This window comes from Scleropages formosus, chromosome 9 (assembly GCF_900964775.1).
Source record: "Scleropages formosus chromosome 9, fSclFor1.1, whole genome shotgun sequence".
Classification (NCBI taxonomy): domain Eukaryota; kingdom Metazoa; phylum Chordata; class Actinopteri; order Osteoglossiformes; family Osteoglossidae; genus Scleropages; species Scleropages formosus.
In genome coordinates this window covers 9,393,534-9,420,200 of record NC_041814.1, presented here as the reverse complement: position 1 = coordinate 9,420,200, position 26,667 = coordinate 9,393,534, and the positions used below count along the sequence as shown (strand labels likewise).

The 26,667-nt window shown below is 45.1% G+C and overlaps 2 protein-coding genes across 6 annotated transcripts in view; both read right to left on the bottom strand.

Moving 5' to 3' along the window:
- The window catches only part of LOC108919058 (oxysterol binding protein-like 9), a 29,880-nt gene extending 24,665 nt beyond the window's left edge, over nt 1–5,215 (bottom strand). For 4 of the 5 annotated variants that reach the window (XM_018726791.2, XM_018726793.2, XM_018726792.2 and 1 more), the window contains exons 1-2: nt 5,098–5,215; nt 2,884–2,934 (exon numbers count right to left, since the gene is read on the bottom strand). In XM_018726791.2, coding sequence (XP_018582307.1) covers nt 2,884–2,934; nt 5,098–5,208 — 162 coding nt within the window. In that variant the 5' untranslated portion in view covers nt 5,209–5,215. Of the gene's footprint in view, nt 1–2,883; nt 2,935–4,045; nt 4,075–5,097 lie in introns of those variants that run through there. The other variant, XM_018726795.2, reaches the window with a different exon arrangement.
- A 3,960-nt stretch (nt 5,216–9,175) lies between these two features.
- On the bottom strand, nt 9,176–18,773 carry abl2 (c-abl oncogene 2, non-receptor tyrosine kinase). Its single transcript, XM_018726819.2, has 11 exons — nt 18,573–18,773; nt 18,066–18,230; nt 16,947–17,242; nt 16,557–16,829; nt 16,197–16,281; nt 15,860–16,037; nt 14,506–14,690; nt 14,180–14,332; nt 13,453–13,542; nt 12,931–13,095; nt 9,176–11,677 (listed from the first exon to the last, which is right to left on the bottom strand). Exons 1-11 carry the CDS (start codon nt 18,682–18,684, stop codon nt 9,906–9,908), a joined length of 3,474 nt encoding a protein of 1,157 aa, XP_018582335.2. The 5' UTR covers nt 18,685–18,773; the 3' UTR covers nt 9,176–9,905.
- Nucleotides 18,774–26,667: the final 7,894 nt, after the last annotated feature.

Below are 26,667 nucleotides of genomic sequence, written 5' to 3'. Positions count from 1 at the left end.
TGCAGATATTTTAAAATGTTAAATGCTTCTTTCATATTATAGAAACAGATGCAGTACATTGTCGTTAAAAAAAAAATACAATTTTGGTTCAACTATTCAACATTTCCTAAATCGAGAGAACCTCAATATAAGGAATTAACATACATGGCACAAAATAGAGAGCAATAAAAATATTAGATATCTATATAGTTTCAAGTGAACTATATCCAGAAATGTAACTGAGCACTTGTATCAGTACCAAAAAAAGAAAAAAAAAAGCACAATGTCCTCACCACGAAAAGGAAAGCGACTGTCAGCACATTTACTCACCTTGTACTTAAAACTATTACTGACTTTTGAGGTCATGTTTTTACAAAAAACCCATACAACTGAAAACATAACTTTGCCACACCATGCTCTGAAATTCAAACCACTGAAAAGGGAATTTCCAAGCAGTCTGTGCGTACACTCACTGGCCACATTATTAGGTACACATGAAACGTGCTCCCCACAGTTAATGAGTCCCACGACTGTGAATCACTATATACAGCATGCAGACAGGGTTGAGAGGTATGGTTGCTGCTCGAATGAAAGTGAAAGGACAAGATGTGTGCTCAAAGTGACTTTAAATATGGCTGCCTCCTGGGATTTCTGCAAACTACAGCTCCATAAGCACAACAGTGCATTTATTTTAACCCATTTGCCTGTACAGTCTGCACCTCTCTGAGTAGTGGAGCATCATTTGGGAGAGGTGGAACGTAATGTTGGCAGAAGGCATGTGCCACCGGAAAATCCACAGAAACGGAGTGTAGCTGTACATAACATTTATATTTGTTTATTTAGCAGATGCTTTTCTAGAAAAGCAACTTCCAATGAACTCTATGTAATGCTATCAGCCCACTAACCTTATTCACCAAGGTGACTTACACTGCTAGATACACTACTTGCACTGGGTCACTCATCCATACATCAGTGGAACACACCCTCTCTGTCACTCACACACTATGGTTGAACCTGAAAAGCATATCTTTGGACTGTGGGAGGAAACCAGAGCACCCAGAGGAAACCCATGCAAACACGGGGAGAACATGCAAACTCCACACGGACTGAGTGGGGATCGAACCCTCGTTCTCAGAGAGCAGCGCTATTTGCTGTGCCACGGTGCCGCCATGTAAACTAGCCTAGCTGTAAAGCCAGCATGGACCAGAGAGATACTAGAAAACACAGCTAAGATGAGGTGCCAGTTCAAAGAAAATATACACAAACACACAAAGTCCATGCAGACAAAGCTGTGCCCAGTACTGTTCACCACCATACCACCCATCTCTAAGCTCTTTTAACTAAATATGCTGATAGAGCTGCTTAATATGTCCCCATCTATGAAATCAGGCATAGGTTGGAACATATTACCAAATTAAAAAATATTAAATTACTGATGCACAATGTCACAAAAATATACAGGCACCATACAGCTGAAGCTTCATATTTATAAATGTCTTGAAGTTGTACTGTGGCATAATAGGGCAGAATGGCACCATTAGAAAATACTGACATCTACTGGTTATATGCAATGGGTGTCCTGCAATGACACATATGTTCAGTGTTTTAGTTCTCACTTGACCATGTCTCGTTTTAAAAACAAATTTATCCACTGACAGGTTGTCACACCCTCAGAGGGACACAGCAGGATACATTTCAAGTAAAAATCAAGTATAAAAAATAAAATATGATTCTACAATCTTTCATGGTTGTAAAAGGTGTGTTTGAAAAACACTGTACAGGTGCACATCTTTTACAGTGCAGCACTGCATGTGTCTTCCTGTGTGCCACTGACTGCCTTCCATTCACCGCGCTGCTACATTTTACATGCGGTATTCTAAAAATACTCAAGTACAGAAACTGTTACTTTTAAACTGGTACCTAAGAAAGAGGAAAGAAACACACCAAATGCAGGCTTATGAGATAAGAATGGTAATTATGAAATACTGCATTTTCATTCTTTGATCTTAGGATCCTGCTTTGTGTGCATTTTATACAAAGTGTGGATTTTTGCAGCTTTTTATACTTCCTCCTCCTCAGTCCATTGCAGTATTGCTGTCCATACTGTATTTTGTAGACTGCATAACGACCGTCTGTACTAAGGATTTTCCCAAAATCTCCAGTGCTTGCATTATAACTGCTTTCTGTAAAATAAAAGTACAGGAGACAGGAACAGCTGGGATCATGTTTTTCCATTAAATTTTCTTGGATGGAAGAACCAGGCCAATAACAATTTAAAATCTCTTCTGCGATGCCGGAGGCACCGTGCTCAGAAGGGGAACTACTGTACCTGTATATCCTTGGGCAAAGACTGAATTGCAACAGCAGAAATCTTGATGAGCAACCCTGTTAAACCACAAGTTTCCCCTTGAAGGAATGAAATTAGTAAAAGTGAAGAATCAAAGGAACAGAATAAGTAGAAATGAGAGGAAATTGAGAAAGCTGCGACAAAAATACATTTACATGTATTTATTTAGCTGATGCTAAATAAATGTTGCGATGATGATGTGAGCCTTCAGATCTGAAGGGAACAGCTCTAACAATTACACTATCGGTTGCCTCAATTAAAACTAGACACTGCACTCCCAGGTTTCAATGCATCAGTTACATAAAATTTTAGGCTATTTATTTAGGTACTTAGCTCTTCAATCCACAGCAAATTACACATATTATCTTACGATTTTACTCATCTTAACAGCTTGGTATTTCCTGTAACAATTCAGATTAATCTTTCCCAAGGACACAGCATCAGTTTCTCACACGGGATGCAAGCGTGAAATCTGTTCCACTCAGAAGCGCAGTTCCATGACCCTGCCTCACAGGTAAGCTGTGAAAGAGCAGAACGGGGAGAGCCCAGATACTCACCCGAAGACGCACGCAGCCTCTTCTGGAGCCACGCATCATCTTGTCTTTGGACTGAGAAAAAAAAAAATGCAGAACTAAATCAGGAAATTTCTGATTGGAGCCCAGAATGGAGAATGTTCCGCATCAGTGGAAGATAGTAAATGCTGATTGTTCCAGTGCAAAACCTCACGAGTATTTTTAATGCACTTGTAAAGAACGTGTAAAAAAAATCCACAAAAAAAAACAGAAGTGCCAAACAGACAGTAGACTAGGACAGTTAAAAGTACACTAAACAAAAAAGTACTAACACTAGTTTCCATTGACATTTCCCAACTGTTGACCATAATCAAGTAAATCAAATATTACTGAGTAAGTGCTGACCCAGACAAGTGCATGCACATGGATGACAAAAGATACAGAAACATTTAAATGGTCCCATCTTCATTAACGACAGTCAAGGTCATGTGGATCTTGAGCCTGTCATGTGAAGCAAAGAGGGTAAGACAGGGTACAAATTGTGACACCAGTCATGTCAATCACTTGTGAATTCGACCAGGTAAAGGTGTGCTGCTTCACCTCTGTAATTTTCCCCCCGTGTTAAAGAATGCTGAACATATGAGATCAGCAGGTTATTATCCCTTCTAGGTTTGGCCTGACTTTTGTCTCAATACGATTATTATTGTAGTGGTGCAAAAGACTAATCATTACATTTCTTCTACTTGAGTAGCGCTGCTGTCTCACAGCGCTTGAGTGGGGCAAGAGGACGTAGGTTTGATCCCTGCTCAGTCTGTGTGGAGTTTGCATGTTCTCCCCATGTTTGTGTGGGTTTCCTCTGGGTGCTCTGGTTTCCTCCCACACTCCAAAGACATGCTATTCAGGTTCACACATAGTGTGTGAGTGACAGAGTGTGTTCCACTGATGTACGGATGAGTGACTCATTGTAAGTAGTATATCTAGCAGTGTAAGTGACCACGGTGAATAAGGTGTTTGGACTGATAACACTACATAGAGTTCATTGGAAGTTGCTTTGGAGAAAAGTGTCTGTTAAATAAATAAATGTAAATGTACTCTACAGACAATGTTAGTTATTGCAATTAACTGTGGTTAGATTATTAATCCAATTCATCCAGCTACTGATTGGAGCATCTGGGTTCCTTCAATTTTAACAAGCCAAAATACTTACGATAAGCGCCAGTTCTACGAAGGCAACATGCCTTTATAGCCACTGGGTCGTTTTACAAAATGCGCTGCAAAAGTGATGGGGAAATAACTTGTCAACATCACATTCGTACATATTTAATTTCATATTTCTAGGGCAGATCTCCTTTTCGAGCAAACTACAGTAACGATCACATGATTTTCCTGCATGTGCAGCACACAAGGGCCAGGGAGGGCAGGGGGGTCAAGGCCCCCCCTGCTGTAGAGCTCCTCAGGTACCCACTTACCCTCAACTGGTACACCAATATTTTTGCTGTATGAACGGGTAAATCAGTGTAAAGCTGTCACGGACAAAGAAAGAAGCCACAAGTAAAAAGTTATTTAACACTGTGAGTCTGTAATAGTAGTATATTTGGGCCAAGCGGATCCAGTGGCACCTGTACTACAGCCTCCGCTGTGCTGAGGTGCTTCAGCCGAGACGTTAAATATTACTGAACTCTACAGAGCCTAAAGCGTTTTTTTGCGAAGCTGCTTTACTAATTATTCTTTATTAAATTCTGGCATTCATTTTCCTTCCTATCCGAGCTGTGTGTGTGCGTGTGTTGTGTCGCCCGGGCGGGACGGTGGAGCCCACTGTGTCCCTCAAACTGTGGGGGTGCGCAGAACTCGCTCGGCTCTCTGTCCGAGTAACGGCCCAACTTTTTAAAGTGAGCCCCACCTGAGCGCGCTCAGCGCTCGAGCCACCACCCATACTACGCAGCACACTGTCGGCACCACCAGCACACTCGCCTCGACGCACGTCTTGGATTAACCCAACAGACATCACGCTACATCTTAATTGGTCAGTTGGGCTTCGCCTCTGCCTCCGATTGGCTAAGAGAGTCCTCCCACGTGACACAGCCGTCCTTTCACTTTCCGAACTAGCCAATTCCTGGCAATAGGCCTTTCTCTTCCGCACTCATCTTTTCCAAACACACTCCCACTAGCCAAGCCACCGACGGAAAAAAAAAACCCCCATTTGCCATCACCCTGGTGCCTTCTACACCGTTCACTTCCCCCGGCGAAAGAAATGCATACCGTATAGTAGGACAGTAATCCTGCGTTGTAGTCCAAGACAAACCAACGGTACTGCCAGCCTTTCATGACGTTAGTCCATTTACTGAGCGGCCCTTCCATAATAGACGCCATCTTTACTCTTAGTTGAGCTCTGAGTGGGCGGAGCTTCAGGAGACAGTGGAATAGAGCTGCGTCACCGCGCACGACTGAAAAGGCGACCGGCGCGCGCCCACTAAGCCGTTTTTTTCTTTTTAGTTTTTGAAGTTCTTGCCGCAGTCAAAAGGTGTGCTGACAAAGTGAACTCTTAATACCTGACAGACAAAAGGTGTGCTCGAACAGTAAACGGTGTTGTAGGATCCCCACGCAGTCAAAAGAAGCGTTCACACAGTAAACTTTTTTTTTTTTTTTTTTGTTAACACGGTAAAAGAAGTGTGCTGGCACAGGTGTGGTTTGTTCTAGCGCAGCTAAAAACGTGTGTTCACACAGAAAACAATGGAAACATGATTCATACCTGCAGTGTGCAGTGCTGAGTCCATAAAAATCCATAAAAGTCCATAAAAGTGTAAATCTCTGTGTCTGTCGTACTTCTGTCAGTTGTCTTCCTTCCAAAATGCTGGATTATCTGAATTGATTTTAGTTTAATCAATCTGCATTGGATGTCACATAAACTGCAAGATGCTCTGATGGATGATGTAGCTTCACATCCTCTTTGTTTAATAATGGTATATGGGATGAGATTTGTTCCTGCAACTTTGCAAACAAAACTGTTTTCCCTTGAAAGGAGTGGGAGTAAAATAAGGTATTCCAGACATGCTCATGTAAATTTACCCATCTCTGTGAATCGTGGGTCATTGTAAGTTGCTCAGGAGCATCTGCTACACAAATGGAGGTAAATTGCGTATTGTTGTATTTGTCTTTTCCCGTTTTGCATCAGAAATCAGACCAAGCACTGCGTCTCAATTTTTATTAATCCATTATGTACAACAAATTTAACACAGACAGAACTTCACAGTTATAGTTACTCCATGTGAGATTTAAATAACAAACACACAAAATATAATATGTAAAATGACTTAATTAGCTAATAGGTACTGTTTTAAATCCCTGTTTAAGATGTGTAAATTTACAGCTAAATGTTTCGTTTCAATTGCACTGTCAAGTCTGAAGCGGTGGCCTTTGGTACTGAGTCTCACGTGATTTCCATTTCGGCAATATCTCAAACACACAGTGAAGAAATGTTTTGGAGCATTATGCTGTAAAATGAAAACAACCAATTAAGAAGAAAAAAGCATTCAGAGATCTATGTCGCTGGTATGGATGGTACTACTTACAACGTTACCTATTGTAAGTAGTGTATTTAGCAGTGTAAGTCACCTTGGTGAATAAGGTGTGTGGGATGATAGAGTTCATTGGAAGTCGCTTTGGAGAAAAGCATTTACTATGTGAATAAATGCAAAATGTAAATGCAAATGCAAATGGTAAATCTTGGGTAAATGCCTTCTGAATTATCAGAGAAATCACCTAAAGTTTTGGAGCCTCACGATGGGTGTACAACCAGGGAAGCCACATCTGGCTGTATAAAACTGATGGATTACTATATTCGGTTACAGCGGCTGCAAGTAACATTTAAAAAAAAATACAGAACAATTATTCAACTCAAATTCACTTAAACACTTGAGGAAGAGTCATAAGCAACATGTATTATTTTAAGTGACTTTTGTAGAAAATCAAAAAAACGAAAAGAATAGACAACTCATACTTTTTACATTAAAAATGAGCTTGCACGTGGAATTTATCATTTAAACAACGCAACACAAATCCTGAGAGGGATCACGCACAATCAGAAACATAAATCAATGGCTCGAGATCAATGTTCACCAGCAAGCATCCATCTCTTACATATCAATGCGCACATAAACACCTTACATCAAGAAACACAGAATCGCTGATTCCAGATGAAAGAAATGTAGCTATAAAATGATTCAGGGTTCTTTATGTTTATTCTGTAGTGCAGAGTATATTAAGTACCCACCGTTAAAGGCACAATGACTCATTGAGCAACATGACGGCCAACACAAGAAAAGACAAAATGCGAGTGCCACTTTGCAAACAGAATTTGAAGCCATAGGGAAGTGTTACACATGGATGGATAATTAAAATACTTCCTTGATGAACAGGACCTGCAACAGTGCTAGTTTACAGAAATACAAGCAGTTCCACAAAAAATATTCTATTGTCTTTGATTCAACTGTGTGGGGATGAGACGTTGTCGTAACCAAGAGTAAAGAGATAAAAATATAAAATAAATCACTACCACTCATTCCAGTGTAAATGATTTGAATCACAAATGTATTCAGCTCTGTGTTTGTCAAGAGGTGCGATTTTCTTGTACACCCAAAAGAAAAGACTGGAATAAGGTGTGTCACTTGTTTTGTCTTTTCAAACTTGATTTGTCATCCATTACCTTAAGGCAGTTATACAAATAAAACTTTTGAGGAGTTAGGTACAATAGCTTGTAATTTATCAGAATAGGCACATTTATGATTAGGAAAGACCCTATTAATACTGATTTTAAGGACAGCAACTGGACTTTAATTCTGATTTCTCTATCATGAAGACCACTGTGGCCAAATGTGCGGAAACATTCACTGTCAGGTTTCCTTGGTAAAGAATTCAGAAAAATTTCTTCAGACAATCAAAAAGGTATAAAAATTTCACAGAAGTTCAAGAAAAATGCAGACTGTTGTTGTTCAGTATGCGCACCTGATCGAAGCTGTATTGTGTGAGAACTGAGGACAAACCATGACACTTCAAAATTATACAGCCAAAGCATTCACTCCAGACACTTACGTTATGCAGGGGCTTCAGATAGTTCAGCATAGGCAAGAAATAAAAGTAAGTGCATATCCCACTGTTTACTACCGATTTCGGTTTACATGAACATAGTTGGGGGGGGGGGGCGCAGTAGCGCAGTGGGTTGGACCGGGTCCTGCTCTCTGGTGGGTCTGGGGTTCGAGTCCCGCTTGGGGTGCCTTGTGGCGGACTGGTGTCCCGTCCTGGGTGTGTCCCATCCCCTTCTGGGCATACGCCCTGTGTTACCGGGTGGGCTCCGCGACCCCCGTATGGGACAAGCGGTTCCGAAAATGTGTGTGTATGTGTGTGAACATAGTCGCAGCTGAAATGATCTCCTTGATGGTTCTAGTTTTTTGTAATAAAAAAATTAATCCCACCTAATTTGAGCGGCTGGGCAAAGCTACGACAAGGTTTGAATGCACACTGGAACATTTACATGTGCTCCTCTTAACAAAGACAGTGACATGAATTGACTGAAAAGCACACGGCACAATTTCACCTTGTACATCTACTCAGTCCGCACTGATTGTGCTGTGTGCTGACATTCGCATAAAAATACCTTTAAGTACATTCATAGTGAAAACACAGATGGGAATGACCTCTACTGAATGCCGTGCCTTGGAAAAAATAAGCTGTGACCCTACTTTATTGTATTGCACTGAAATGGATACACTGAGGAAAGCGAGCAAAGGTGTGCCGTTTGTGGATACTCGGACACTGCAGGATCTTTGACAGACCTTGAGAGACTTTAAAATATCCCCTGTGCTTCTCAAATAAATACAAAGGAAAACAATCAAATTCAAGTTCGCCGACAGTCGTCAGACAAAATATTAAATTCAAGTTCGAGACATCGCAAAGTTTTTAAACCAAAGGACCGAGAAATATCCCATGTGCCGTATAAACTAGCGTAGTGTGGTGTAGGACCTTTGTTTCGAACTGTTCCGAGAGGCTAAACGCAGCTCGGGGAGGCTGTTGCAGGCAGCTGGCACTTATCCCTGAATTCTCGCTCTGTGCCTGAGAGTGTCCTGCATCACCTGCCGCGGGGGATCTCGGCTTTCGATCGGGGCTGTGGCAGCACTGTGCCGTCCTCTCATTAGGAGCAACGGCAGAAATACGAACGCGACAACGCAGTCGGCAACATCGGCCGCAACTAAAGCCTTCCGGTTTTTCAGTGCATAGCCAGATTACTGATATGCCTCGGCGTAGCTGACAATCTGAAGTGAAGGAAAGAAAAAAAACTAAACAAAACAAAACAAAAACAAGAAAACGGAAAGATTTCGGAAGGCCTAAAGCGGCGGCACGTTCGGGTCCCGTCAACCTAGGGTCCGCCTCCTCTAAACCACCCGAGTGTTAAAATAACCGAGTTTACCGACTTCGTACTGAATGACCATCGCTGCGAACAGTCACTGAATCTGAGGCTGAAACGATTTCGGGAAGTGGCCCTCGGTTGATTTCGGCTCATCCGCGTCTTCCGGTCGAACGGTTTTGTCTCGTGATTGCGGCGTGTGCCAGGGAATCCCGTTGCGAGGGGAAAATACAGGTCAGTTTTGTCATACGCCAAACCAGAAGTAGTTTAAAAAAAAAAGTAATCTCCTGAACCCAGCTCCTATTCTTTCCAATGTATGTGGCAGAAGCAGCGCCTTCTAGTTATTCATGTTCCGTAGCAGCTCGAAGCCACGCAATCCAAAGATGTATCTAAACTTAATAAATAAATTTAAATAAATTTACAAAATAAACACAGATTCATACAAGTTAAATGGAGTGGATCGCCTGTACAAGTCTCGTATAACATCGGAGTCTTTCTAATAAATAAACGCTCTTCTGCAGGAACGGAGCGATATTCCCCTCCCGTCGTTAGAAGAAACAGACCGAACAAACTGTAAACAGTGCGATTCGTACACTTTTCTGAGGTACCCTTGAGTTCCTTGTCCATCACATTGACATTTAAGGTAAAGCCACCCGCAGGGTGCTGGCAGCTACCTCTGTACCACATCGATGATTTCCTTGACGCAAGTGTGCAAGTTGTCCAGGGCGGAGCTGGGTCCCACGCCCCCGGCGGCCCCGGCAGACGTAGACGCTCGCAGCTCTTGCAGGCTCGATTCCAGCTTCCCCAGCGCCTCCCTGAAGGCGAACCTGTTGCGCGTCTGCGGGATGCAGTCTACGTAGGCCGTGCAGTAGTTGAGCAGCTGGTGGCCCGCTTCCAGAAGCTGGTTGCTGAGGGGGGCTTCGACTCTGCAGTGGAGGGTGCTGCTCAGACTCTTTGCGCACTCCAGCAGGGCCTCCTTGCTAACCTTCTCTGGGGGTGTCTTCTCTATCTGCTGGCGAGTCCGCCGCAGCGTCACTTTGGAGCCGCTGGACGGAAGCGAGGAAGGAGACAAAGAGGAGGAGGAGGAGGAGGAGGAGGAGGAGGAGGATGAGGAGTGGGAGGTTGTGCTTGCTGCACCGTTTGCCAGCTTGTTTGACATGGTGCTGCTGGCAGGCGATGCAAAGGGTGGCGGCTGCATCAACGCTCTACCTGCCACCTCCCTCGCAGGCCTTTTCACGCCGTCACCGCCGTCATCTGCGCCTGCGCCGCTCTGCTCCACCATGGCGTCATCGCTGTTTCGGGAGAACGGGTGCTGAAGGAGGCGCAGGCTGGGCGGCGGCGGAGGAGCGCACTTGGGTTTGACCAGCCGGGGCCGATCTCGGTCCGCCTGTTCCGACAGAAGCTTGAAGCGGTTGCCCTGCGAATCGACAGCCACCAGGTGCACGTCCGCAGGGCTTTGCTTCAGCGTGGGTGAGATCAGCACCGGCACTTTGTGGTTGTGAGGGGCAGCTGTGGGGCCTGACGACTTAGAGGTGGCAGACAACACCTGTCTCTCCTGCGCTACTGCCTCCTGGCCATCCCTTACCCACGAGTGAGAGTCGGAATTGACCTCACCCCCAACCCCGGGTACCCTTTGTGCTGTCGCCACGGTGCTACTTCCACTTATGCCACGGGGTAGCAACTTAGCTTTGGGCCAGTCGCGTATCTGCGTGATGCCCTCATCCATCCTGCTTTCTGGCTGGGACGTGGTGGAGGCAGTCCGCTCCAGCGGGGGCTTGTGATTACTGCGGTTCCTGGGCAGGGTCAGTGCCATACGCTCAAGGTCGGGCAGGCCGGCGGCCATGGATGATGTGGAGTTGGACCGGGGGAAGGGCTTGCTTCCCCCACCCTCATCCTCTGTCCCAGGGGGTTTCCCTGTCCGCAGCCCCAGCGTCTTTTTGATGAGACGGGGGGTGAAGAAGCCCGCCAAGCCGGTCCAGCTGCTGCTGCCGCCGCCGCCTGTATGGGCCGAGGCTGCTCCAGCAGAGCTGGAAGGGGTCCTCTGGACAAAAGTTGCTCCACAGCAGCGTGACTGGGCATGGCCACCATCTCTGTGTGATGGGGAGAAGCTCAGGCCATCGGAGATCGGCACCGCAGGAGGCGAGGCGCCACAGTCGGCCGCAGGTTCGTATCTTTTGTGCGGTTGGTTCTCCATCTCTCGGAAGGAGTTGCTCCTCTTCGGCGGGGTGGGCACGATCTGCTGCGGCTGAGAAGAGGAAGAGGAGGGAGATGATGCAGACTTCTTTTTAATGAAGGAGCTGAAGAAGCCAGCCTTGCGGTCCCGTGTGAAGCTCGTCTCCTGCGCGTCCACCAGAAGCCTGCCGGGAGATTTGTCCCTCTGCCTCCGAGGCAACGCGGGGGAACCAACCAGAGAGTCTCCTGCTGGCCGACCGCTCATCAACCCTGGGCAGAACAGAAGAGGAAGCCTTTACTTCAGTCGACACTACTTTAAAAAACATGAGAAAACCCCCTCTGAGGTAACCGTCCCAATTTAAAACACGTTTGACAACAACACACTTTGAAACATAATTCTTATTAGATTTTACATGGCATTTTGAGGAGTATCATGTAAATGACAAAAAAGTAGTAGATTCATGCCGAACCAAGTCAGTCCACAATAGTGCCATCCTGTAATCTAACGTGGGGAGCAAAATTCATTGAGACATAGTTAAAAAGACTTTCTTCCCACTGTTATGTACTGCTTATCTCAGTATGAACTGTCCTCATAATAAGTGATGTAGGGGAACGCTGGCAGTGTGAACCAGTCCTCCGTACTGCGTGTTCTCAGACTGGGTATCCCAAGCAACTGATGCTCCTCTTTGAAATGAAGAAAACTGTTCAAAATATTTTTTATTAACTATTAAGTCGCTGGTGACTATGTAGTATGTGTTTAATTTAAATCTGTGTCTTAGGATATTCTATGTGTTCTATGGTAGTCCTATGGTAGATTCTGAACACAAAAGACACAAAATAGGGGATGAGAGATTTGGGGTATAGATTGACTGTGGTTTCAACTTTACAGAGTAGCCAGTGGACTTCTTGTGCAAGAGTAACACTGACAAGTGGAGTCAAGTTTATTGTCAAGACAACAAATTAAGTATAACTTTTTTTTTTTTTTTTAAACAACTCCATTTCAGTTTAGTTTAATACTAGCATATTTACAAAAAGCTTTATTTAGGCTGTACATGGAATAAAAAATAAATACATTTTATATACATAATTTAATAAATAAAAATACACATTTTAGATAAATAAGAACAAAACAGTTCATTTTAATGTAATGTGGAAACGTGCAAATTGAGGCAGTGAGAAAAAAATGACAACCGCGAAGGGGGGCTCTGGGACATGATGGTACAGGCAAACACACGCCAACAAGCATATGAATAAGGCTTCACAAGTAGTGCACTTAGCATCTGAGAAATATGTACAGGTACTCATCTTGATAGTAAAATAGTATTTATGTTAAAAGAAACATGATGGTGATTTTTTTGTGCAGGTGATTTTTAAAGGTTGTGTTAAACAGGATTCTTGGTGACAGTTTCAGGGAATAAAGAAAGACAGTTTCAGCGATCAAGGGCAGTTCTGCCAGGCGCCGCCCTGCTAGACAGTCGATCCTCGGGGTCACTCATTTCTCCTCAGCTTGTGAGTGGTGGTACCTGGCGGGCAGGAAGAGCTGGGTTTGCCATCCAGTCCACCCTCGATGTTCTCCTTGTTCTCCACCTGCTTCTTCAGGGCCCACGAGTTGGAGGGCAGCTCGGCGTCAAAAAGCCCCGCGGCCACTTGGGGGCAGGTGGCTGTTTTACACAGCTCCTCTGCCACCTCTGACCACAGAGGTGAGGCCAGGGAGGAGAAAGCAAGAGAGAACAGCGGCACACAGATTCAGTGACTGCGTTACGTCGATATCTGGACTTTTGCCTAGACCCCTCACAGGCAGACAAGCGCAACGTTCCAGAACATTACTGATCTGCAGCTCTTTGTCCTTCACTTCAAAACCTGCAGTCAATGAATGAACCGAAAATGGAAGCTCACTCCTTCAGCATGCATGAACTCTTTCTCTGTCAATCAGCTTAACAGGAATGAAAAGCAGCAAGCGTAAAAAGCTCAAGTCGCTGCTTGTCAAACTAGCTGTGCCGAAAGACTCCAAGTAAGACTATGCCCATAGAGAGCAACACCCATACCTTCAGAGATGCTGGAGTCGTGGAACATGGTCTCAAAGGCTTGGTGGATCTCGGCAAACGAGGGTCTATCCAGTGAACTCCACTGCCAGCCTGACACAAGAATCCACAGAAAGACCAGTTACGGAATCGTGATCATGACCCTGGCGGTCAGCTTGGCTTCTCACCTTGAAAGAGCCAAATGAGACACTCACGGAGTCTACTCCTAAACTAGTGTTGTCACAGAGATATCCTAGTATTGTAAATTCAGATTGGGACCTCTCTCTGATCAAGGTATGAATGGGTAAATAACTGTAAATAGATTAGCATACCACACCTAAAATTGAAAGCAACTTTGGAGAAAAGCTTGAGCTTAATTAATTAAACTGTGCCAAAGTGAAGAATTAACTGCTTGCATATTTTAAAGAAGATGCTACAAACTGCAGGCAAAATTCAGACGGCAAAGATGGTGGTTATTGGTCATGACGTGAAAAGTGTTACTCAGAGATTTGCCCATATAGTACTGGGTGTTTAAGAAGATCTTTTGGCATCACACAGCGTGTGCCTGGCTGTGATGAGCGGAATCGTGTCACGAGCACTAATGAAAACAGTGCACATGCTGCTGATCCCGATGGAAAAGGTACACCCCTCCATAAAATTCTACACAGACGCACACAAAGACACAGATAATGATGTGATTGTGATTATTCAAATGGGCACACGTCAGATGTCTGTGTGTGATGGTACTCACAGGCTCTCATCAGTTCATACACTTTGGGGGGACACCCCTCCGGCTGCTCCATCCGGTAGCCCTTCTCCAGCAGGTCATAAACCTGAGACAGGTCGATGCCCGGGTACGGGGACATGCCATAGGTGGCAATCTCCCACAGCAGGACGCCAAATGCTGAGGAAGAACGTTAAATGACAGTTACATGACACGCCTGTTCATGGAGATGCTTGCATTTCCAGGGTTGCTCATGGCATTAATGAACCTCTCATCGTCTCAGTACAATTTAACCTCAGATGAAGACCCCGCATAAGGAATCTCGACTAATGTTAGCCCCTCTGGTCTCTCACCCCACACGTCGGACTTGATGGAGAAGGTGTTGTAAGCCAGGCTTTCCGGGGCAGTCCATTTGATGGGGAACTTCGCACCGGCGTGGGCTGTGTAGGTGTCCCCTGTCATGAGTCGGCTCAGGCCAAAGTCAGCCACCTTCACCACGTGGTTCTCACCTACCAGGCAGTTTCTCGCTGCCAAGTCCCTGGAAAGATGCAACACAGAGACGAGAAATTAATAATGATCTGTTTTACTGCTCTTCTTAATACTGTTACCGTTACAATTATTACAGTCCAGACTCGTAACTGGCACTGAAGCCAGCAGACTCAGAACAGTGGCGCTTTTTGGATTGTAAGTTTTACTCGGAAACTTGGTTCCAGTCACCACCTCACTTAATGACAACAAATTGAGCATTTCCTTGGCAAAAACAAACAGGAAGAAGAAGAGGACAACAGCATGCCAGCACTGAAAGTTTTGTGGAAGGAAGCTGACGCTGCCTTACACACATTTCTGTGGTTTGCTGAGCAGTGTTTGTACAAGACAGCAAATGGTGTTATTCAGCTGCACTGCATCTATAGCGAAGAAGGAATGCAATGCGCACTGACATGCACATTATAGTAGAGTACTTTTTATTTATGTGTAGTACAGACCATTTTTTTGTTAAAGAAAAATGAGAATGTCAGTAATTACAGTACTGTTTACGGTCAGTAAAGGCAGTGTGCTGTGCATTTCTTCAGCCTACTCATTTACATTTCATATAATTGTGTGTTTTTGTGAGCTCGTTCAGAAGAGATTTACTAAGTTAACTGGTAAAATCCCTTTCCAGCACAAGTCTAGTTCCAATGTTGCTGGAAAAGAGAATCTGTACCATATAATGATGCTGCCAACTGGACACTTCTATTAAAAGCTACTAACAACATTTTCCCATTTACATGTATTCATTAAGCTGACACTTCTCCAAAGCAACTTACAATGTTAAGCTATTTTTTACAATTACTAACCCATTTATACAGCAGAGCAATTTTACTGGAGCAATTTAGGGTAAGTACCTTGCTCAAGGGCACTACAGCCAGAGGTGAGATTCAAACCCGTGACCTTTGGGTCCAAAGGCAGCAGCTCTAACCACTACGCTACCAGCTGTCACAGCCATTTATCAAGCTGAACGATTTACCAGATCAGTTTAGACTAAGTGCCCGGTTTGAGGATATTACATCACGGCCCCTACTGAAATTTAAACTTTCAATCCATGTCTTTAATCACCGCATCCCTAGCTACCCTAATTAATAAAGCATAGTGGTTAAAAAAAGAAATATGTTACTGCTAACAAGATTTCCTGGAGAAAAACTTAGCTGAAGAGTGGAAAGATTTTCTTACCTGTGGATGAAGTTCTTTTTCTCCAGGTACTCCATAGCGGAAGAGATCTGCGTGGCCATGTAGAGGAGGACCACAGCATTCACCTCCTGGCGGTCGCACTCACGCAGGTAGTCCAGCAAGTTCCCGTGGGGCATGTACTCCGTCACAATGTAGAAGGGCGGCTCCAGGGTGCACACACCTGGAAAGGTGGGGTTGGGGGCCGCAAGGAAGACAGGCGCACAATGCTGCATCAACAGGATGTCCTTCTCCTGCTGGGAGAACTCTGTAACAAGCACACAAGGTCCCATAACTGAAAACAACAAGCAAACAGCAAACACTCCTTTTGTTTTGGACTCACCTAGCAGCTGAACCAGGTTGGGGTGTTTCACTTCCTTCATCACAGAGGCTTCTTTAAGAAACTCCTCCACCTCCATGGTGTCCTCCTATTACAAAATATACCGCAAAATGTCAAGGAATAGAATAATCAAGTCACACTCATAATTCAAAAGACAGATATAATTGCCATTTTTGACCACTAGGTGGCAAAAAAACACCAAAAAAATTCTACCAGATGAAGGAACTAAGCACAATGTAAGATCAGGAGCAACAGCAATAAAAAAAAAAGAAAAAAAAAGTGAAGACTGAAAGAGCACAAAAATAAAACTAACCCATGAACAAAAGAAAGAAAATACTACAATCAAGCTGTGGCTTATCTAACCTTCAGTGTCTTTACTGCAACTGTGAGGTTGTACTTCTTCCAGACACCCACGTAGACCTCGCCGTACTGGCCGCCACCCAGCTTGTGCTTCATGGTGATGTCAGTGCGCTCCATTTCCCATTTGTCGTGGATGGGTGAGACCCCATAGACGGTGGGCTTGTTGCACTTGGGGGCAGGGTAGTGCAGTGTTGTCACCAGGCCGTCCGCCACCGTGGAGTGGTGGTGCACCAGCTCAGCTAGGGTGCTGAAGCGGCTCTCCGCAGTCACGTACACCTGGACGCAGAGGGATGGGGTTAGGAGCGGGAGACACTGACGGCACCCTAAGAACCCAAGGCAACCGGAAGCTGCGCAAGACCAGCAGATGATGGCCAGGGTGGACGGGGGACCCACCTTGCCGTCAGAGGCCGTGTTGATGCGGTAATGGTACACGCGACCTTCATAGCGCAGTGAGATGGACAGTTGACCAGGGCTGCTCTCGCTCTCCCGCACCAGGAAGCTTCCGTTGATCAAGCTACTGAGCAGATACTCGGCAGCACTGCGTGACACAGGCCCATGGTACCAGCTATGTTTCTCCATACTATTCACTGGAGTGATGTAGTTGCTGGGCACCCAGCCCTGGCCGTTCTTGGAGCGCACCTCGCTCCACTCGCCGTTCTGGTTGTAACCCAGCACCCGCAACCTCTCCCCTGGGGGGATGAATGCAAACTGTCAGCAGAGCATCTTTAGTATCCAACACTGTCAACTGATGATTCTGCAAAGTCAGGGACCCTTAGCTCTGTATCCCTTTGCAGAGATAAAACTGCATCAAGTCACACCAGGAGCCCAAGTTCAGGCAATGGATGCCAGTCACTGCCTTACATTTCTCACCCACAAACAATGGAAAATACTAGTTCCCCGTATGTGGAATCACTGATCATTACCACAAATGTAGAGAAACAATGTACGGAGATTCGTATCTTCCTTTTGTCCTTCAAAGCTGCTCTCAAGGGCAAAGAATAAAAAGTGAGCCATGGGAGCCAAAAGCGCCCAGCTAGCACCCACTGCTCAGAGAGGGGTGTCCTATCCTGCATCAGTCTCTCATAACCAAAGAGTAGAGGTGTCCATCACCATCCCTCTTCCACCTTTGGTGAAGAAATGTGTGAGTAGTGTGTGAATGGATGCACTGAAGGCCAGATGAGGGGTCTTCCCGTGTTTGAAACGTTGCAGTGGTGAGTGCCAGAACACAAGGGGATTAGGAAAGACAGCGCAGATCATTGCTTCCTCTTTGATTGCCCACCCCGTGGCTCATCCGCTTGTTATTACAACACTTAGAGAGGATTACACATTAAGAGCGCACGGGCGTGGGGCATCTCAGTGTGTAAGACACTGACTCACAACCAAAGCATTATTTCCATTCGAGGGTGGGAGGTTCGGAGGCGCTGAGTAAGAAACATGAAAAAGTCTCTTGTGCTTTTTCAGAACTGCAAGGAGGAATTGAGGAACTTTCGGGAAGCTTTCAGCGCGCGTTACCTTTCATGATGCTGAGTGTGTTATCACCGCTGGCGACAAAGTCATAAAGTGCCACAAAAAGGTTGGGGTCACTCTCGCTGGCACCCAGCAGGTTCTCCTTGGAGCTCCAGCGCACAGCCTCGGTCAGTGCGGCAGAGTCGAGACCGAAGGGCCGGTGAAGGGCCTCTATGGAGAGAGGAGCGAGAGGCTGGATGGTTAGGCAGGAAAGAAGAATTCAGAACAAAGGATCTTGGATCCCAATAGTTATCAGATTACAGCTCATAACCCATTAATTCCTTGAATTATTCAGCGTTTTTTGAGACGAGTGCTGAGGTTGCTCAGCCACATGGCAAACAGGAGTCTTCCACCACAACACAGCCAGGTTTTTTCACAGACCAAACACAGTCCTGGCACACCTTAATGAGAACAAACAAGCACAGCTTCTCTATCTTCACTGTCAGCTTCAAATGTAAAAATCCTTTTTCCAGCTCAAGTGCTGAGAAAGGGAGGAGGTCCAAAGAAAGGTACCTGAGAGACCACAGTCATGATCCGCATCTTCTCCTCTGGGAAATGGCTCTCCTACCAGCCTCACCAACTCTTCCTCGAAACTCCTGGAGGGTGGCAGTATGCGCAAAAACATACTTTTCCAGTCCTCTCCAGAGAAGAAGAGCACTCTTCGCTTCCACAAAGCTAAATGTATTGTCTTAAGTGGCTCACCCTCCTACTCAGCTCACGAGTTTCTGCTCATGCCCTGTTCTGTGGCCTGTATATATAACCTCAGGCTTGAAGGGTGTGTCCTGCTGTGTGAGGAGGAGGGGGGGTGGGGTGCTGTGGGCCGACGCCCACAAGACGCCTTTGTTCCACCACATTCCTCCAGAGATGACGGAGAACACATGAACATCAGAAAAAAGCTCAGAGAGCCACACCGACCTGGTATCCACAGCACATCACAGACCAAGGAGTTCCTTCCATTACAGCAGAAACCAACAGAGCCAAACAAGTCCAAAGTGTGTGTGTGTGTGTCTGTGAGACTGTCTTGTAATGGACTGCTGCCCTGTCCAGGGTGTCCCCCGCATTGCATCTTATGCTCCCAGGTTGGGCTCTAGACCATCATGACTCTCCACTAGACAAGCAATTACAACTGAAATGAAACAATAAATTAATTTCCTGCGTAAATCTTGCTTGTGTACAAAAAGTAGAAATGAATCTGCTTATGTGTAAAGCACAGTTACCCTGCAGCAACCATAAAAATAAAAGTTGGCAGGAGCAACAAGACACAAGTAGTATCTCTTTGGTCAGTAAACTACATCTCCCAAGATTCCTGTTCTATAACTTTGAGATCTTAAATGTTGAACAATAGATAAACCATCACACCACTACTCAAGCAATGAAATGTAATTTTTTTTAAATTATTAGAAATGTGATTAGGAATTGTCAATATTCAGATAAACTTTTAAGCATCTACTCATGTGATGTACACTCTAACAAAGTAACTGTACTTTAGAATCATGCATCTGCATCTAAGCCTCTCTTTCTGCTGATGTAATGCGTATGCACGCACGCACGCACGCACACACACACACACACCATCCGAAACCATTTGCCCCATATGGAGGGAGATGGAGCCTAACCCGGCAACACAGGACGTAGGGCTGGAGGGGGAGGGGACACACCCAGGACGGGACGCCACTCTGTTGCAAGGCACCCCAAGCGGGACTTGAACCCTAGACCCACCGGAGAGCAGGACCCAGTCCAACCCACTGCACCACCGCACCCTGTAATGCACATGTTGTATTTTCTGTGAGATGTACATCACTTTGGAGAAAAGGATCTACTAAATGAATACACGTTAATGTAAGATGAGTTTCAACTGAAAGGCAGGATACAAATATATTTAAATGCTGTAGCCTAATTTAAACAATATTTAACATTGTACTCATAACTGTGCTAAAATCACACTGGGGATATCAAACAGACAAAGATAAAGAATTACAAAACAAAATGTTAGTCATCTAGTCTTTTTTTCAAAGCCTAAGGGGATCCAGCTGCAGAGAATGGCAATAAGCTTCTGTTTTTCCACTGTTCAATACGGTCCATGAGCACCAGGGTGTTCGGCTGCAGGCTGTCAGCACGAGACCCGCTTTGCCTGTGACCTGCAAACCTCAGTAGCATTTCAGTCAACGTTCTGGAAGATCAGCCAAAGGTGACCCCTGCCCTGATCTTCAGTAAAACTGCCAAAGAGCAGTCCAGTGTCCCTCCTGGAAGTCTTCTCCTACCAGGCCTCCTCGTCCGACTTCGGCAACGTATTTGCATCTGTGGACACTTACGCAGTTAAGCAGAGAGAGAGACTGGTTCAGCGATCCTGCTCCAAGACCGGAGGTAGCTTCACGTCTCCACTGAATACATGCCCTCCCCTGCGAACATATCTAGACATGTACAGGGCGTAAAGTGAATACGACGACTGAACGCTGCACGCCTCGGGGAGACAATGTCCCAAACTGCTGCCGATGAGGGCTGGCGAACAACGCTATGGATACAGTGATACAAACATACTGGTGACGTCATCTTGTGGCAGAAGCCCTTCAACAAGAGACACGTGGGTTTATCAGTTCATTACACTTCCTCGTGGCTGGATTTCCCTGTCAGGTACCCAACGGCCCACAACAAACACACACACACACACACCATCTGAACTGCTTGTCCCATACGGGGTCATGGGGAGCCAGAGCCTAACCCGGCAACACAAGGCGTAAGGCTGGAGGGGGAGGGGACACACCCAGGACGGGACGCCAGTCCATCGCAAGGCACCCCAAGCAGGACTCGAACCCCAGACCCACCAGAGAGCAGGACCCGGTCCAACCCACTGTTGCGCCCCCCCGGCCCACAATAATAAACCTTAAATATAACTAAGTTAAATACACTTTTGCATACCCTGAATTGTACATTGCTTTTGAGAAAAGTGTGTGACAGATAAAAAAATTAAATAAACTGAAGTGTAATATAAATGTGAATTAACATTTTTTTTTAAATAAAAGGGATATAATTTTGGTTTTGCCTATAGCTTTAATTCCTATAATCACACATACAGTAGCTTGAATAATTTGCCCAACTTTCAGATGCAACTTGCGACAGAAGACCTTCATAACTGGACAGGATGGTTGATTGATTTACAATTAAGTTTTCTTGTGTTCATCAGTGTTATTTATCTCTACCTTTACAGCAGTTCTGACAATCAGTTTCACCAACTGGTACACAGCAAAATCTATAATGTTAATATTTGGCTGTTCTTGGCTAGCAGCTTAGGGGGGTGCGGTGGCGCAGTGGGTTTGGCCGGGTCCTGCTCTCTGGTGGGTCGGGGGTTTGAGCCCCACTTGGGGTGCCTTGCGACAGACTGGCGTCCCATCCTGGGTGTGTCCCCTCCCCCTCCAGCCTTGTGCCCTGTGCTGCCAAGTTAGGTTCTGGTTCTCTGCAACCCCACTTGGGACAGGTTTCAGACAACTTCTGTGCATGCATGTGTGTGTGTGTGTGTGTGTGTTTAGCTAGCAACTAAGAACAGTGGAAAGTTGTGGTGCCTTACAGCTCCTGGGCTGTAGGTTTCCGTCTGGCTCAATCTATGTGGAGCTTGGATTTTCCTCACAGAGCCCAAAGGCACGTTTCAAGTAAACTGGTGACTCTAATTTAGTCATAATGTGCATATGCATGACTAAATGTGTGTGTGTGTGTGTGTGTGTGTGTGTGTGTGTGATTGCTCTGAGATGGAAAGGCATTGCACCCAGAGTGTAACCCTGTCTCACTCCCTAGCTTCCAGGATAGATTCTAGATCACCGTGACCCTAAATGAGAATTTATTTATTTCGCAGACACTTTTCTCCAAAGTGACATATAACTACTATGTAGTATTTACCTGACACCTTTTTTTCAAGGAGACTTATAATAGACACAGAACAATAAAGTCCCTTTAGTCATTTACCCAACACTTTTCTCTAAAGCGACGTACAGTTGTTTATCCATTTATACTTATTAATGTGGGCGGCATGGGCGCACAACAAGAAGCGCTGCTGTTTCTTAACGCCTGGGTGGTGCAAGAGGACGTGGGTTTGATCCCTGCTAAGTCTGTGTGGAGTTTGCATGTTCTCCCTGTGTCTGCATGGGTTTCCTCTGGGTGCTCAGGTTTCCTCCCACAGTCCAAAGACATGCTGTTCAGGTTCCCCCATAGTGTGTGAGTAACAGAGAGAGTGTGTGTGTTCCACTGATGTACGGATGAGTGACCCAGTGTAAGTAGTGTATCTAGCAGTGTAAGTCACCTTGGTGAATAAGGTGTGTGGGCTGATAACACTACATGGAGTTCACTGGAAGTCGATTTGGAGAAAAGTATCTTGTAAACAAATAAATGCAGTGGACATTTGGAGTTTTTGGTCAATTGCCATTCTGTGCAACAAATCATAACAGAATCAATGCAGGACTGAACTATTTGTTTTTTTCCTAACTTTTAAAGCAATATTTCAGTTTTATTTGAAACTTCTTTTTGGGGGCTTCACTTCAGCACATTTAAAAATGTTAGTAATCGTAATCAATCACAGTTAAAGGCTTGTAAGTAGATGCCTTCCTACCTACAACTCTTCACGTGGAGTTAAACTATGAGATGCCTTTCCAACATCACCACATGTGAAGATCTGGCTGTTTTGCCCTTCTGGTCAATGTTCCAGATCGGTCATATCTTTAAACCAGGCTCACGCCGAATTCCCTGATCCTTTGGCCAAGTCAAATAGTTACAGCGCAAGGTCAAGCTGAGATTAACAGTTTAACTGATTAGTTTAAAAAAGCGAAACCTCAGAAAATGAAAGGCAATGCAAAAAATTTAAGTAACAACGCACAAAAGCTGCACATCTTAGAAAGAACCGATGGACAATGAGCTACAAAGCGGTAGACGCAGAAAGTGGGCCAATCCGTTTTATGAGCAATGCCTGAAATTTGTATCAGTTGAATGTGTACAGTTATTCAGGGTGGTTCTGCTCACTGAGCCAGCGGTCCAAGGCACCATCAAGGATTCCGGTATGACACAGAAGTCCCTGAACTTCAGAGCCGCGTTTCCACTACATTTCGAGAACCACATTTGAGCAGTTGGTTGAGCGGAGTTGTTTAAAATGAATAAGTGTCTATATTTAGCAAAAAAAAAAGGAGCTCATTAGGAAAAATCAACCTCATTATGAATTCTCCAAGAGAGTCCTTTCCATTGTAAAAAGGAAAACATAAGAGGGTTTCATTAGTCACTTTCCTCTCATTAGCTTCCAAAGCCAAAGGAAACGTATGACCATGAGTCTCCACAAGCAGCCCGTTTGAACTGTTTCCCCTTGAGTGATCATACTTAGTATGCTCCATTGGCAGCGCTTCTTTTCCACTGCAGCCCTTGTGAAGCTCAGTAGGGACACTGGGTGTGAAGGTTCAAAGCCCTGTGATCTTTATACTGATGTCACACAGAGCCAAACCATGCCCACTTTCTCTTCTGCATCAAAAAGCAGCAGGTAGCACAGTGATTAAATATTCAGAGATGTAACCTGAAGGTTTCCACAACTCCACACTGCTTCCTGTAACCAGAAGCTTCTGCTGAATCCTAGAATGAGAAAAACCATGACGTTCAGATTTGCAACTCACACACACGCACATTGTCCGAAGCCGCTTGTCCCAAGCGGGGTCACGGCAAGCTGGAGCCTAAACCAGCAACACAGGGCGTAAGGCTGGAGGGGGAAGGGACACACCCAGGATGGGACGCCAGTCCGCCACAAGGCACCTCAAGTGGGACTCAAACCCCAGACCCTTCGGAGAGCAGGCCCTGGCCAAACCCGCTGCGCCACCACAACCCCCTTACTTGTAACTCTCTCAGTGGATTTCTAAAAGCCAGTGGAAAAAATTGACTGTAACACTGTGATAGAGTAACCAGGTGTAGCTCCCACCTTTGAAACCCACAGCTGAGCAGATGGCGTTTGAAATGATACCAGCACGCGGGACAGCGTCGTAGACCTTTGGGTGGGACCGTTCCTGTTGAACAGCTGGGTCGGCAGAAGCACATGCAGTCTCCTGGAAGAGAGCTCTGCTGTTCCGCTGCACAAAGAGGCCTATTCTTAGCAACAAAGGCAAAGACTGTGAAAGACCCTCAGCTCCACTGTAGTTTCAAACAAAGGGCCACAGGAAAGAGTCAACGACAGGACTTCATAGCTCCCTTCAACCCCAATGAGCTTCTGACACTGTGACAAGTGCAGAAGTCAACCCCCCCCCCCCCCCAATTTGGAAGCACTGGCACAACAGTTCATGGCTAAACATTATTAAGAACAAGCTGGTCTACACGGTCACTTAACCTCCTGTCACGCTCACATTCTCAGAAAAACCAGAAGGCAAATGTCACACCCGCAGGCCTGATTACACCACACTTGTCCCGTCCATTCATCCTGATGTAACTGTGAGATTAAACACACACCACAACCCCAGAGGGTCATGGGGAGGGAGACAGCATTATGACTGCTAACAAATACTTTGCTTCTAGGCTGTCGGACCAGATCCTATGATGAACAATCCTGTAGTACCCATGAGCATGATTTTCAAACCTCTGTGCTCTGATGAAATGTCTCGAGGTATAAATGGGTAAATATTATGGGTTAAAAAGTGGTAGATGTGGTACAGAATGATAATAACAGTCATCATTATATGGCATCAACGGTTTTCACGGCCACACTAGCCATACTGCATGGGACTTGTCAGAGCCATTAATTTTTTAAGGGGTTTTACTGTATTAAAAATGAACAAGAGGAGGCAAGTGTGCCACATAGAGCAACGAGAAGAAAGTAAAGCAGAAAGGCCCACGCTACAACCTGCTCTGATATCTATAATTTATACCCATTTTAAAGCACCTCACATTTCAATAGCTGTTTTTCACACTTCTGCTGAATGATCTCGACAGAAAAAGTAACATGTGCTCCATAATTGCGAATAATCTGTCATACTGATTAAATAGTACATTACTAAAGGACACTCAGTATTTCTACATAACTCAAGCAGTTTTAACTACGGTGTGGAAGTTAAAGGAAAGAGGCACCTTTACTTTGCCTTTCATTTCCTCCCCATCACACAAAAAAAAAAAAAAAAAAAACTTTGTGAATCAAGAAGGATGCAGCGGCATTGCAGGAAATATCTGACCCTGACCCTCTGCCCACTAGCAGCAGGACGGGGGGTGGGGGGGATGCTGAAAATCAGCTGCTCCTAATGATCTGCTGCCGCCGTGCATTCGGCGAACATCCCGAGTAAGGGTGTTCCCCTGGCCCCGGCTGCGCTGCATATATTCGGATGCTGCGGTTCATTTATCTCACCTCCAGACTTCTATACTCTTTTTGTTTATGAAAATGGAGTCAAATTGAAAAGGTTATGTTGGTATCCCAGGAGAGACCCTGCTGAAGTACATTTAAAATACCCCTGAGCAACAACAACAATCTTTTTCATGCATCCTTTTTCACAGATCCTTCCAACAGACAGAGCATAAGGCAGCTGCAGACACTGATGGTGCAATTCAGATTTCTCATTGTGAAGAAACTCATTGAGCCGCGATTACCTCACATCCTAATGACAATCTTCTGAACACTTTCCCACAGCACAATGGAACAGGACTGGTCTGCACTGGGACTGATCAATGAAATACTGTCTTTTAACCAAGTTGTCTCTCAACAGTTCCAGTTCTAACAGAAAACCCAAAATGTTTATACCCAAAAAAATAAGGAATGGCAAATTCACAGAAACAAACTTCCACATAAATCAACAACAGCACCTCAGGTCCACCACCAGGTATTCCTAATAAATACTGTGATTTTTTTTCTAGGTAAAAACAATCAACACCCAGAAAGACAACTAAAATTAAAAAAAAAAAAAAAAAAAAAGAGTTAAATGCTTAAACATAGATTAAATAAATAAATAAATAAATAAACAAACAAACAAAACCTCCTTGTTTTCAGCAGTCTATGACTTTTCAGGGCTGCGTTCTTGAGGTGGTGTGCTGGGAAATCCTGCCTCCTATCGTGATGTTACATGATGTTACATGGCGTCAGCGCGCTCAATGCTGTGGTTAAAAAGGCGAGGCGCTTGCCGCGTGGGCCGAGACCTACCGCCTCCCTGGAGACGGTTGTATTGGCGTCCACGTCGGCCTGTTGCCCAATCGTACCAGCCCATTCCTACCCGCTACACCGAGTGATCGGCTCACTGCCTCCCTGCACAAAATGTGTTACGGCATATTCCTGGAATACCAGTGCAGGCGAGCCCTCGTGTTGACATTACAAGTCAAAGCAGACGTTCTCAGTGCTCTGGTGACATTTCTTTGTTTTCGCAGAACTTCGCACGTACTGTAACTACATCCCATCGTCTGGATTCACTCCCATCACAAAAGACTGCAGCTGGCTCAGCTGCAGAAACTCCACCTTCTTTTTCAGACCACTGCCTTAACGGCAAGAAGGTGCTCAAGATTAAACATTACGGAGACAGATGCACTGGCTCCTCACCTTATGAATACAACAAGTCTGTTTGTGACTTGATTTGTCCATAAATACAACATCAATTTTAACATAATGTTACAATCAATAAGAGCCTAA